This window comes from Emydura macquarii, unplaced genomic scaffold (assembly GCF_026122565.2).
Source record: "Emydura macquarii macquarii isolate MOO-44397 ecotype Brisbane River unplaced genomic scaffold, CSIRO-AGI_Emac_v2 contig_480, whole genome shotgun sequence".
In the NCBI taxonomy this organism is placed as follows: Eukaryota; Metazoa; Chordata; order Testudines; family Chelidae; genus Emydura; species Emydura macquarii.
The window spans coordinates 1140933-1155712 of record NW_027130617.1 but is presented as its reverse complement, the minus strand read 5'-3'; the positions used below and the strand labels follow the sequence as shown (position 1 = coordinate 1155712).

Sequence of the window (14780 nt, the reverse complement as noted above, 5' to 3'; positions counted from 1 at the left end):
ATGTTTGGTGAAATTTGCACCTCTCTGAACAAGGCTGGCCTTTCCAAGTGGGAGGTGTGGCCGTACAGTCCACTGTGATCTTCAAAAGGACCCCTGCCAACAGAACGCTGGAAGAATGTGCTGAGCTGACCTGCCTCCTGGCCATGCCTTTGTACCAGCCAGCAGCATCTACTTTTTAGATAGCTCTCGCCTTCTACCCTCATCCACGTCTCAATGGAGGGAAGGTCGTGGCTACGTTGCAATGTTGCATCATACACAGGTGAACTATCTGCCCTGGGAGCCTTCTGCTGGGAGAAGCTGGCATACAGGCTTTAGGAAAGGCTTTGCTCAGGGAGCAAAGGTAAGAATTATGAAACTGCTATTGCCAACTATAACCAAACCCTAGAAATGCACTAAAATATCTGCAGAATCCACACCCACCCGCAGTGGACGACAATTGGAATGCTTCGGCTGTATCTGCTGTCCTCAGTCACACTTTTAGTTGCAAGTTTTTGTTTGAGGTTCAGAATCATGGTGACTAAGTCTTTGGGATTTTCAGGAATGTTCAAGCCATTCCACTTGTGGTACTGGTACTGATACACTTTTCGAGTCTCTTTCCTCTGAAAAACAGAGATAAACATATGGTAAATTCAAGGGATAACATAATGATCCATATTATATTTATTCCACATGTATTAAAAAAGATCCTGATAATCACTTAGGCCTAGACCGTGACTTGAACTACACCTGTGCAGGGGGATAACATTTGTGCACTCACAAACATCCATCCACCTAGCAGGTGGATAGGGCATGGGTGGAGACTTGGCTGAGCTACCTCACAGTGTGTCATAATTTGCAGCTGGTCCAGGGCACTGGAGCAAGAGGAGAGCAAGAAGGGAACTGTGCCTCAGGGACAGTGATCCCTTTTTTTACTTACGTCTGATTTTTTAATTCAATGGTGACTGTAAGTTACATTTTATGAATATTAAATCTTTTAAAGCAAGGAACTAATAAAAAAATCAGCTATCAAAACACAAACAGATTTGTTCTTGTCTTTTGGTTGTTCCTTATTTTGTTTGCACTTTACAAAAGACTAAATTTAAAATAGAAAAACAAATGTAAAATTCCCATCTGTCATTTTTTATCTTTTACCTTCACATTTGTTACATCAAATGCACGTATGGTGTAGTTAGAAGACTGGTTGACATCTTTCATTTCAACTTCTATGCCTTCATATGTTTGTTTTTCTTCTCCCCAATATTGTGCACAAGGTTGCTAGAAATGAAGAAAGTATAAATCAGGCCTTACTTTTCCATCATTGCTTCTGCTTTTCTTTCCAAATCAATTTATAGGATGTATATATTTTATAAATATTCAGTTTCATTGTATTATAAAATACATCACTGATGAACTTTTACTTTGTAATCAAAAATTCATTTCAGTTATTGGAAATATTTGATAGGTTGAGTCACTTTCTGACAGATTCACGGTTTTGGTTTGGAAATTAGAATTCTGTTGCAATTTAGAGATTGGAATTCTGTGCTTTTCTCTCATAAACAGTATCATATCATACTTTACTTTGAAGATGACATACTAACCTTGTCTCCTTCTTGCAGCTCTGTCAACATAACAATGACTTTGACTTTTCTTTGAAAGACCATTTGCCAGAAGTCATTGATCGTTTCTAGTAGCGGCCCTTGCGTTGCAATAATTTCTTTTGTACCCCAGTAGCCCTAAAAAAGACATTTGATCGTGTGATTTATTTTTATTAATTCATCTGAAAGGCAGTTGTCATGTGTAAAGAAGTATTTACCATCTGAAGGCAATTTGGTACGGCTACGTGAAATGAGTTAATCATCTCAGTATAGTTCCTAGAAGACAAATATCCATTTCACAAAAACCATCATCCCAGTTGGCAATAGTTCACAGTCTCACCAGAAAAGATAAAAATTGGTGGTCACATGACAGACCTTCCCTAACTAACAGTTGTTTCTCCTTGGCAAAGTTGAGACACATTTCCACAGCCGTATGGAAAAGCTTAGATTGCCAGTATCTGAGGCAGCATGCATTTTGAGGTTAAAAAGAGTTTTGCTCTCCAAAGCTGGTATCAGAAATGGATATTGAGTGAAGCCTCTTGCAACATCATAGAGTTGGCAAGCCATTCAATGCAAACTAACATTGTAGATATGTTCACTGTATTATTGTCTACAGAGTTCAGACAAATCCCATTAATTGAATAATTTTATAAGCAGTTATATCCATTAGTGTCCAAAAACTGCTCTCCAAAGATGGTATCTTTTAGCTGTGAAAGTGACAGTAAAAGCTTGCTTTTCAGTGCTGGCTTCTGTTTTCAATAGTACAAATTTGTACCCACAAATAACTACACACAATTCACTTGTGTATACCTGGAAATCACATAGGTGGATGTCTACTCATATATTTGCTTGCAAAAATTACAGGTAGCACCAAGACCTAGCTGGAAGTCAGGTTTTAAAAGAACAAACTATAAAAGATTTTAAAACTTTACCGTCACTGTATTTATTGCAACATTCACTAGACTTATGGCTAATAAGATTGAAATATTTAACTATTTTAGGTTGCATAGATTAGGACAGAATAAGGTAAGAGCTTTGACTTTCTTCCATGGGATAGCAAATATTACAAGATCTTTTTGATTCAGTCTATTAATGAACATCCAGATAAAGTGCCAAATCTTGATTGCCTTACTCAAGTAATTAGCACCCTGCTAATGAAGCCAATAGGACTACTGGAGAGAGTAAGATGAGTAGAAGTTGGTACATAGCTATTATCAGTGACTATTAGTGGAAAGCATATTAGATACAAGCAGTTTATCCTCTAAATACATACAGTTATAAATGACGCATTGATGTATCTGCTTGCTTCCTCGCAATCACTGTCCTCATCTGATGATTCCTCTGAATCATGTTCACTCTCTTTGCTTTTTTCCTCTTCCTGTTTAATTGGTACTCTGTTAAAGTCATCTGGAAAAAAGAGTGTCACAACAATAGCTTCTAGTGGCAGGAGGAAAGCCAACCATCTGCCTTTTAATTTTATCACAATGGAAAGGGAATGTAGAAAAAGTGCAGTTATTTAGCAGTTATGCAATGGAATAGATTGCAGGCATGCCACAATGGTTGTTTGGGAAAAAAAATCGAACACTTCTTACAGTTTGTATTTTCACAAATAATTCATGTCCTATATTTTCTAGAGTGGAGTAAGTTAGTTAAACATAAATACATATCAATATGGTAATTTATTGTCCTGCTTTATCTGTAATCCTTTGTACGAAGCCCTCAATACAATCAGAATGAATTGATTGCAGACATCAGCGCAAATACTCACATGGAATCATTTTGGAATTCCGGTTTTTACTTTTATTTTCCTGTCGCTTGCCAGTGTTCTGTGTCCGCCATCCCTTGTAGGATGGTAGCCGCTAAAGAAAGACAGCATACAAGATTACACCATGTACTAAACTATCATAAAATAGTGATTCCCCTCAGAGGCCCATCTCTTCCCTTAATATCTCAGTCCCTCATTGTTTCATATCATTCTGTGGAGGTGCCTCAACCACAATTTACAAACCCTTGCCCTACTATGTGCAGTACCACAAGAAATTATGCTGATGTAAACAATTAAAAACATTGTGCTGCTGTATTTTATGAACAATGTTAACATAAAGAAAGGAATAAAATTGCTATTTCTTTAAGATATTTCATCACTTTAGAAGTTTTTCCATTAAAGCACAGTTAATGTATTAAGCTAATTATGGTACACCGAAAATACATCTGTGTAATGATCTACCAACTATGGCACCCTCTCTTTGCAGGCATCATAAGCAAACTGATTTTTTGTTAAATACATGGATCATTAGTGGTAATTTGCACCCTCAAATCCACATTGGTACAAAGACATTATGGCTACAAATAAATTGATAACCTTAGGTCCTGATCCTACAAGCTATTCTACTCAGGCAGATGCTTGTTCTGCATTCATGTGGAAAAGCTTACAGGATTGGAACCTAAATATTTAACTTTATACACACTCCTGGTTCAGCCACAGGAGTTTATACATTCGTCCATTATATTTTGCTTCTATTTTCTCACAAGGAAAATGAAATAAAGCTACAAAACTTTAAGGGCAAGAACTAAAACAAACCAAATTGCCACCCTTTCAGTAAGATTACAAAAAAATTCAAAAATACAAAATATCAACTTACAATCAGAAAAATTGGAACAGGTAAAACTCAATATGAATACTCCAGGGATCAGATTAGTGTAAATTAGCCTCGCTGAGCTGAAGACAATGTAACTATGCCAATTTACACCAGATGAGTATCTGGCCCCATACCTACTCCCCAGCAACCAAATATAGGATCTAATTCTGCCATCCTCGCTTTGAACAAGTTCCTTAGTCCATTGATTTCATTTAAAATAAAGACAAAATACCAGTTTAGTTGGCAGAATTGTGCTCTGAATTACTGGATTTTTTCTATCACTTTTTTGTTTAAAATCGAAATAGAGAGTCTATTAAAATACCATTATATTTACCTGGAATTCTGCTTCCAGCAGAGTTGGGTCACTGGAAGAATCTCTTTTCTTCAGATTATTAAGATAGGTGTGCAGTTCAGAGAGAGTGACCTCTGTTTCACCAAACTGATTGTATTCCACCAATGCTTGATGTATCAGGATGTACTGTGCCTAATGTTCCCCAATTTAAGGATGAGGTGGATTTCAAAAATTGCAAATAATAATTAGAAAGAAGATATTTTTCAAATTGCTCTTGCTATCTAAAACATTATAAAATGTAGTAATATTTATGTACTCTTATTATTGTTGCTATAGTAAATTGGCAGTAGATATGGCTACTACTATGTCAATTAAATACAATTGGCTGTGTTAGTGCAACATTTAGTATTTTTGATAAAAAGTGCTATATAAATAAAATGTAAGGTAACTTAGGTTATACAACTAAGAATTTGGGGTGAGGTTTTCAAAAACACGCAGATAAGTTACAAATGAAATTCCCATCAATCATTTTCAATGGAACTTGTGCTCCTAGGCACTTCTGAAAATTCCACACTAATGACAAAACAAAAAACAAAAAAAGTGAAAATTCAGGTTGAATATGCTTAGTTAAACTTGCCCCAAAATGTTCATACTTGGGTGCCAAAAGATGACAGGCTCCTATATATTTTTGTACCCCTTTTTTGTTTTTTGATTGCAATTCTAAATTTCAAAAAAAATTGTGGAAATTTCAAAATTTGGAAAATGCTGATCATCCCTACTTCACAGATGTTTTTCTCCTTCTGTTCTTTCATAGTTTTATATTTCTTTGGACTGCGGCAATGGAAAATCATGGCTAGCTTATTTTTTACCTAGGGTTGAGCTAGCTAGGTGTAGCTTCTCCTGAGAGAGATTAATAAATGAAACAAAGCAGTGAGTTCTAGAAACATACCTCTACTTGAACCATGAGGCATCGCTGTCGACGGAGCTTTACAACATAGCCATAAACATCCACTCTGCCTTCTACCTCTAGCCCCTCCAGCATAGCGTCGATTCCAATATAGGTTCCAGTACGTCCAACACCAGCACTGAAAAGTACAAAGTGATAGTTATTGAGAGGGACGGGTAACTATCAGTCATGTTCAGCAAGGTGATGTAAAGGGCAGGATGTACTGTGCAAAGAGTGTGTCTTATTATAAATTAATCCACAATTCAAACTTCCATTTTAAATATCTTTTAAATAAATAAGGACAATATTTTCATAATAAATAAGTGGCTGCTTTTCAAAGTTGCAAACATCCTCAGTTCCCACTGATTTGATTGGAGTTTGCAGACTTTTATTACCTTTGAAGATCAGGTCTGTTATTTAGGTCTGTAAATATGGAATTAGGTACCTTACTTTAAAGCAACCAAGTTTGAAAATTTTGGCTAAGCAACTGTTGCTAACCTTTCCTGACTTGCTTTTCAGAGTAGCTCGGGCTGGCATTTATTTACTATCAGAGTGTTTTTGTAATATTTACCTGCAATGAATCACTATTGGACCACTAAAAAAGTTGCTTAAAGCATTAACTCTGCGACGTAATTTGAGGAGAAGATGCGGATCTTCAGGAACTCCATGGTCTGGCCAGCTAGTGAACTGAATGTGAGTCACGTCTCTCCCAGGTGTCTTCTCCTTTTTCTGGACAAGATGGGATTATTTCATTAGAACTACATCAAAATCAAATGTAAATACACAAAGTATTGAATAAAGCAGAAGAAAATAGGTACAGTCAGCATCTAATATTGCAACAGTGATTCCAGTCACTGTACTGTCACATGGTCTTTCCAAGGTTTCAGAACTTGGAACATTTTTCTTATCCAATTTTAATAATAAAAGAGTGGTCAAAAATAAGAGCCATACATGTGGAACATGCCATAACTTGAAGAAAGGCTATAATGACAATCTAAGAAGGTTAATTCCAATATTACTATCATAAGAATACTCTATTTTGCAATGATGTATAATATACCATGCATTCTCCACTGCACTTGTAAATCATTTAGGAAGTAGCATACAGGTCTATGTGCTGCCAGGCACATTTGGTGGTTATGTTACCATCTATACTGTTAGCTACCTGCTAAGGTCACACAGACCCACAGAGAAATGAAGGAAGTCTAAAAACAGCAACTCAGAATAGAAGTGGGGCAGTCAAACCTGTGACAATCACTGAGGCAGCTCATGATTTCTAAGTCACTGTATAAAGGGCTTAAAGCATACCAATTCACAGGGTCACCAGTGGCAGATTAATGCATGGGCCCATACGGACCATACTCCAGGGGCGCTGGGCAATTTGGGGGTCTCCACAGGAGTGCCAGAACCTGGGTAGAAATGGGGGTGGCCACCAGTGCCGGAACTGTGGCCCTGACCCAGCTCCTCCTTTTCCCCCTGGGACTCCTCATAGCAGGGCCCAGGCTCCCTGGGTGGCTCCAGGGCTGGCATTAGGGGTGGGCCACCCAGGCGATCAACCAGGGCACTGTGGTTGGGAGACTCCATGTGGCAGCACAGAGGTGCATGCTGCCGGCTGGCAGGGGAGCACCGCAACTTGCAAGGCAACGCGTGGTGGGGGCACTCAGATTTCTCCCTGCTTCCTCACAGCGGAGGAACGAGGGGCGAAGGGGAATAAGGGAAGTGGCGATGCACAAATATTTCTTGCTTTCCCCCACAAAATTCCCCCGTACCTCCTCAGAGGGCTGTGAGGTGGGGAGCGAGAGGGCTGTGAGATGGGGAACACCACCAAGCGCTCCAGGCATCCTGGTCACTTTTCCCATCTGAGCTGTGCTGTGAGGCGAGTGTCAGGAGCTGCTGCTCTCTGCCCTCATGGGGGAAATTAACATGGATGCAGGGAGCCCTGACATTGCTTCTCATTCCCCCCCTCACAGCCCCCTAGGGGAGTGCAGAGAAGCAATGTTCGAGGGGAGTGTGCAGCAGTGCCAGCTGCTCCGTGCATCCTGGTCAATTTTCCCATGTGAATGCAGAAGGGGAATGCAGGGGTTAGAGGCACCGGGGACACAGTGCAAGGGTTGGGGCACAGGAGAGGGAGGCAGGGGTTAGGGGCAAAGGGGGCACACTGCAGCACAAAGTAAGGGTGGCAATACACCATATACCATCCACCCTTATTTCACTGCTGCTGCTGGCAGCTGCACTGCTTTCAGAGCTCGGCACCCAGCCAGCAGCCACCACTCTCTGGCCACCTAGCCAGTGCTTAATTTGTGGCAGGGCCTGCTGGGGCTGAGCCCCGGCACTTCTTTCAATACAAATTGAGCACTGGGGGGAGGTAGCAGGGCCCCGGAGAATGCCCCAGGGAGGAACCCGTGGGGGTCAGGGGAGATGAGGGGAGCACAGGAGGAGCAGGGGCAATGGGGGGTGCCCACAGGGGCCAGGAGAAATGGGGCGAGCACTGTGCCCACAAGAGTCAGGGGTACCAAAATACAAGTTTGCCCAGGATGCATATTCTCTAAGGCCGGCTCTGGGAAGTTCTTGCCACAGACTGGCTCCAGCTTCTGGCCTAGTCAGGGAATGAGGCCCCACGGTGAACAGGCTGTGGGGAGCCCAAATGTTACTTTCTCCACACCAGTCATGATTTTATAGACTTCTATCATGTGCCCCCTTAGTCATCTCTTTCCAAAAGTCCCAATCTTATTAATCACTCCTCATATGGAAGCTTTTCCATACCCCTAAAACATTTGTACTGCCCTTTTCTGTACCTTTTGCAATTCTAATATATCTTTTTTGAGATGAGGCAACCAGATCAGCACGCAGTATTCAAGATGCGGGCGTATCATGGATTTATAAAGAGGAAATACAATATTTTCTGTGTTATTATCTATTCTTTTCCTAATGATTCCCAACATTCTGTAGGTTTTTTTGACTGCCGCTGCACATTAAGTGGATGTTTTCAGAGAACTATCAACTTTTCACAATGACTCCAAGATCTCTTTCTTGGAGAGCTAACAGCTAATTTAGACCCCGTCATTTTATATGTATAGTTGGGATTATGTTTTCAAATGTGCATTACTTTGCATTTATCAACACTGAATTTCATGTGTCATTGTGTTGCCCAGTCTTCCAGTTTTGTGAGATCCTTTTGTAACGCTTCACAGTCTGCTTTGGACTTAACTATCTTGAGTATTTTTGTATCATCTGCAAATTTTGCCACCTCTCTGGTATCCCATTTTCCAGATATTTATGAACATATTGAACAGTACTGGTCCCAGTACAGACCCTTGGGGGGCACCACTATTTTCCTCTCTCCATTCTGAAAACTGACCATTTATTCCTACCCTTTGTTTCCTATCTTTTAACCAGTTACTGGTCCAGGAGAGGACCTTCCCTCTTATCCCATGAAAGCTTATTTTGCTTAAGAGCCTTTGGTGAGGGACATGGTCAAAGGTTTTCTAAAAATCTAAGTACACTATATCCACTGGATCTCCCTTTTCCACATGCTTGTTGACCTCCTCAAAGAATTCTAGTAGATTGGTGATGCATGATTTCCCTTTACAAAAACCATGTTGACTCTTCCCAGCTAATTGTATTCATCTATGTGTCTGATAATTCTGTTCTTTACTATAGTTTCAATCAATTTGCCTGGTACTAAAGTTAGGCTTACCAGCCTGTAATTGCCAGGATCACCTCTGGAGTCTTTTTTAAAAATTGGCATCACAATTGGCAGTCATCTAGTACAGAAGCTAATTTATATGGTAGGTTACATACCATAGTTAGTAGTTCTGCAATTTCACATTTGAGTTCTTTCAGAACTCTTGGGGTGGATACCATCTGGTCCCTGGTGACTTATTACTGTTCAATTTATTAATTTGTTCCAAAATCTCTTCCAATGACACCTCAATATGGGACAGTTCCTCAGATTTATCACCTAAAAAGAATGGCTCGAGTTTGGGAATCTCCCTCACATCCTCAGCCGTCAAGACCGATGCAAAGAATTCATTTAGTTTCTCTGCAATAATCTTATCTTCTTTGAGTGCTCCTTTAGCATCTCTATTGTCCAGTGGTCCTACTGGTTGTTTAGCAGGCTTCCAACTTCTGATGTACATAAAACATTTTGCTGTTACTTTTTGAGTCTTTGACTAGCTGTTCTTCAAATTCTTTTTTGGCCCTCCTAATTACATTTTTACACTTCATTTTCCAGAGTTTGTGTCTTTCTATTTTCCTCAATAGGATTTAATTTCCACTTTTTAAAGGATGCCTTTTTACCTCTAACTGCTTCTTTTACTTTGTTGTTTAGCCATGGTGGCACTTTTTTGGTCCTCTTACTATGTTTTTTAATTTGGGATGTAAATTTAGATTGAGTCTCTATTATGGTGTCTTTAAAAAGTATCCATGCAGCTTGCAGGGATTTCACTTTTGGCACTGTATCTTTTAATTTCTGTTTAACTACTTCCTCATTTTTTAGTAGTTCCCCTTTCTGAAATTAAATGCTACTGTGGTGGGCTCTGTGGTGTCCCCCTCGCAGGGATGTTAAATTTTATTATGCTATGGTCACTATTACCAAGCAGTTCAGTTATATTCATCTCTTGGATCACATCCTGTGCTCCATTTAGGACTAAATCAAGAATTGCCTCTCCTCTTGTGGGTTCCAGGACTAGCTGCTGCAAGAAGCAGTTATTTAAGTTGTCAAGAAACTTTATTTCTGTATGCCATCCTGAGGTGACATGTACCCAGTCAATATGGGGATAGTTAAAATCCCCCATTAAAATTGATTTTTTAATTTTTATAGCCTCTCTAATCTCCCTGAGCATTTCACAGTCACTATCACCATCCTGGTCGGGTGGTCAGTAGTGCATCCCTACTGCTATGTTCTTAATCTGCCTCTGAAGGTCACAGACCCTGCTTTAATATGCTGTTGCCAGGATCAGGCAGGTAGAGGTTTATGTAGTTGGGAAACCACATTTTTATGGTTGGGAAACTATGATTGTGAAATCAAATAAGAACAAAAAATATTACAATGGGGAGCACTTTGCCATTGACTGAATGATGGAGTTGAGTCACAAGGACTAAACAACAATACATTTTGACTGTTTCCATTCTCTTGTTGTGAATGGAGAGTTGGGGATAGAGATCTAACAGGAGAAAAACAATGAAACCTGTATTGTTGTCTCTCAGGAAGTATTCTGCAGTCAGAAGACTATATCATCATTGTGGGAGTCTGAATATACCATGGGACATGTTCTCATCTTGTGCTTAGTTAGATGATAACCTGAAGCCATGCTTGTTTAGGATGTACTATACTGAAATTGAATTATCTCACCCAAGCAGAGTGCTGGGATGCTACCACTGATTCATAACTCTATGCTTATCTCACACTCAAGCAATACTCTGCACTCTGATTAGCTGAGGTCTGATTTATATAATGACAGTCTACTTATTCCCCAATAACTACTCAATAGGTGAATCTCCCAAAGGTGACTGACTGAGAGGCACAAGTAGTCAATCAGAGCACAGAGTTTGCAAAATTATTGTATGGTTGCTTCAATAACTAGCTACTAGGTTATAGGCTTTAATAATATGTCTCTAGAAGCTTCAAAGGGTGTCTGAGTTGTTGGGTTTTGTTTCCACTCTTAACCTACATAAAAATCAACTGATATTTTACAGTACTTTAAAAGATAGTCAGCTGTGACAGCAGTCACAATGTATTTAATTTTAATTTTTGTTAATGCCATCTTACTGCCAAGCAAGCAAGCTCCAAACAAATTGATACATATAAAAAAATCAATCTACATTACTTCTGACCTGCAACACCTTAGCTATTGTAATCTGGAGTCTCTCCTATGCATGATGCCACAGAGTTTTATTAACACTTAAGTCTGAAGGGGTTGGTGTTGCCACCTTACTCACAGTAAGTGGTAACTTTGTGTTAGACTTAGTGGGACTAATCCCAGAGCAAGCTTCTACTCAATTTGAGGAAAGGTAGCAGAATCATGGCTTAAAGATGCAAACATGGGAGCAAGATGGATTTAGACTGGTGCTATACTATTTATGTTTCAAGATGACCTCAACCTCCAGCACATTCACTCTTTAAATCAAATGCAACAAACAACAAATTGTTCCCTGACTAACACTCTATGTATCCCCACTGAAATAAAGCTGCAAGGGGTAAATGGGCAAAACTTATCCCTATAGGACAAATTCTGTGCTTAGTTACATTCTAGCAGCTAGTGGTGCTTCACTGGTGTAACTGAGATCAGTAATTGGCCTAAAGATCTTGAAAACCCCCTATTGACCACTGATAGCTCTAAAACACAGAAGTTCATAAATACAATAGAGGTTACCGTAAACTGTAATTGTCCTCCTGTCCAGATAAGACAGGGACAGGCAATACAGTTCTACCGGCCACATTTTTAGTGAATTTATCAGGGGAAAATAATATTTAATGTGGTGGTCTCAGTATTAATTTAAACATATATTATTCTATGTTCATAAACCAATAACAAGTTTTCTTAATTTAAAAACCACAGTAAATTGTATACAATTTTTCCAGCCTTGTTGTCAGCAGGTTTATGGAACAGAATGTTACTGGTGTTTCTGTTAATAATACAGGGCTTACAGTAATAAGGGAAATCCTAGATGAGAGATAAGTTTCCAATTCACATTTGTCCTATGAAATTACACACCATCTACAAGGTGTTCTCTTAAGCTCTATGTTGCTTGTTAGAAACAGGGAGAAATGCTAACAACTGCCGCTGTTGCTCTGGAAGAATCTCTGATAATAGTCTCTTTCTACCATAACTATACCGACCAATTCAAGTTATTCTCACATTAATAAGCCAACTCACATTTGTAATATGCAGTTTCTGAACAATGTAGTCAGGACACATTTTACTTTCATTGCTCTTCACAACAATGTCCCCAAAAGTTGCTGTGCTATTCTCCGTTGATGGCCAATATTGGGCACATTTGTTCTATGAAAATACAAAGTTAACTGATTAGCAGCATGACATCAAAGTGACAGTGAAATTAGGTTCTGAAGAAAGTTTGAAATAAAATAAAATCAATGCTTCAAATAAAATACACAACCAATAATTCAGTACAATTTCAGTTTCCAATAGATACTATAGTTAATCCATTAAAGAGATGACTACAGCATTAGTTAAACATTCAAAAACCCAAAGATCCAGCTTCTGGTCTCATGCAAAAAAGCCTGAAGGCTTTTTCCATGGGATTTACATAGAGAACGACATGGGAAGGAATCCTATCCTCCAATCAAACTGCATGGGCAAAACGGCTGCACAGTCCATACACAGTCATTGTCACACTGCCTGAAGACTACAGTAGAGATTGCAGCTCACTCTGGGTATGTCTACACTGCCAGCAGCATTGTCGGCAGTGCAGGATCGATTCTGCAGGATTGATTGAGCGGCAGTGGAGACTTGCTCAATCGATCCGGAAGTCGATGGCATTAATCCAACCCTGCAAAAAGACTAATGCTGTGATGACTGGACCGAGGGCATTACCAGTTGGCAGAGCATGGTGGGGACACTATGGTAAGTAGAACTTAGGAAGTCGACAGGAGACAGGCAAGCTAGTCTACGTAGCTTGCGTATCTCCCGTTGACTGCCACTGAAATTCACCGTCAGTGTAGACCAAGCTTCCGTGACTCCTACTTATGTCTCTAGTCAGTGAACATTCAAGCTGCAGATGCAATAGTCATGCTCCAGTCCCTCTCGCAATTCATGCCCAAATTCCCTTTCACTCTTGGTTGCAGTGTGGCTATACTGCAAACATATATGCTGCTAGCCAGCTTCTCTCCTTAAAACAATCAGAATATCAATACTCCCATCTGCATCTGAAACATGTGGCCATAGCAGAGAGATGAGCATTCTACTAATCACTGCTTCCAAGTTCGGTTTCAGAAGTAGGAAAGGGAGGGCAAAAAACAAAATGGCAGAAAACTGTCTAAGCATTTAGTGGAAGCATTGCCAAGACATGAGGAAAGGATGCTGGAGGAGAGAGGAGGAAATCCCCAAATATAGAACACCCCCTCTTTCACTGAGAGTTCTGACGGGTCTGCAAATGTGAGGGGGAGGGAGATTTTGATTTTGATGCAGATCAGCCAATTCTAACTCAGGGAGTTTTGGAGAAAGTTATATCCTTTTATGGGTTTATCTGCAGGAAGGTGGAATGTATCTCCCTATTCCTTAGGGCTATATTTCAGATGATATTATTGAGACTGCTGATGATCAAATAATCTAAAAGACAGAACCACATAGGGTTGTTGATGTCATTCAATTTCTGAGATTCTATCGCAAATAGAGACTAAAAACAAGAATGTACAAGGCCTCAAAAGAAATACTTGAACACAGAAAACACATTTAAAAGAAAATAACATATTTCACCATAGCAGAGCATACCTGTATACAGCAGATAAAGGATTAATACATGTGTGTGTGTGTGTATATATATATATATCTCCCTCACCCTATTCATTTCTTCACAGCGAGTCACCATAACAATAATTGTTGCCTTCTGTTCCCAGATCATTCTCCAGAAATCATCAGTGGTCTCATCCTTGGGGCCTAGCAGATAAGGTATTTGATAAGAGATTTTTTCCTAAGAATTAGGAAACATAGAAAGGCTAGAACATAGTTACTATGCCTATTATGGCTCAGAAGCCATCCAAACGTCATGTAATACCAGCCACAGACTGAATGATTTAATTATGATTCTGCCATATTTAGCTTGAATAATTCTAAAACTTTATTGGTGTGACTAAGAAGGGCAAAAATTCTCCAGTGTAAAAATAAAGTAAATACTTGTAGCCAATATGTATGAAGCATGATTTGAAAAAAAAAATCTGCTCTCCTCAAATTCCCCTCTGTAGCTGGTCATAACTCCTCAAACCTAAACTGTCTAGCACTCCTTTATTTATTATGTTCCACATATGCTAGTCATCTAATTTTTGTTTAAATATATTAATACTGTTTGACTCCACTACTTTGATTAGAAAATAATTGGGTAAAGAATGAAGCAAAAAAATAAAGTAAAAATTTACCTTGTGCAGCAATGTACTTTCTTGGTTCTTTGAAACCCTGTTTTAAAATATACATCATTATTATGCATTTAAAGATAGTAGGTGAACATTGTGAAAAGATTTGTTACTTCAGAAATGTACCTAGTTAACACGCAGAATAATGTGGACACCAATCGTGTAATACCAAACACAGCAGAAAGAAAGAAAGAAAGAAAGAAAGAGAAACAATCATTTCTAGAAGAGTCAGTCAAATGGA

General features: G+C 39.2%; 1 protein-coding gene across 1 annotated transcript in view; it reads right to left on the bottom strand.

Moving 5' to 3' along the window:
- The window catches only part of PTPRC (protein tyrosine phosphatase receptor type C), a 72941-nt gene that overhangs the window by 3000 nt on the left and 55161 nt on the right, over positions 1-14780 (bottom strand). Inside the window, exons 14-24 of the mRNA XM_067538295.1 lie at positions 14546-14582; positions 13972-14069; positions 12330-12455; positions 6023-6180; positions 5455-5590; positions 4548-4697; positions 3343-3433; positions 2848-2981; positions 1578-1712; positions 1132-1254; positions 421-599 (exon numbers count right to left, since the gene is read on the bottom strand). Of these exons, the coding sequence (XP_067394396.1) occupies positions 421-599; positions 1132-1254; positions 1578-1712; positions 2848-2981; positions 3343-3433; positions 4548-4697; positions 5455-5590; positions 6023-6180; positions 12330-12455; positions 13972-14069; positions 14546-14582 (1367 nt within the window). The remainder of the gene's footprint in view (positions 1-420; positions 600-1131; positions 1255-1577; positions 1713-2847; positions 2982-3342; positions 3434-4547; positions 4698-5454; positions 5591-6022; positions 6181-12329; positions 12456-13971; positions 14070-14545; positions 14583-14780) is intronic.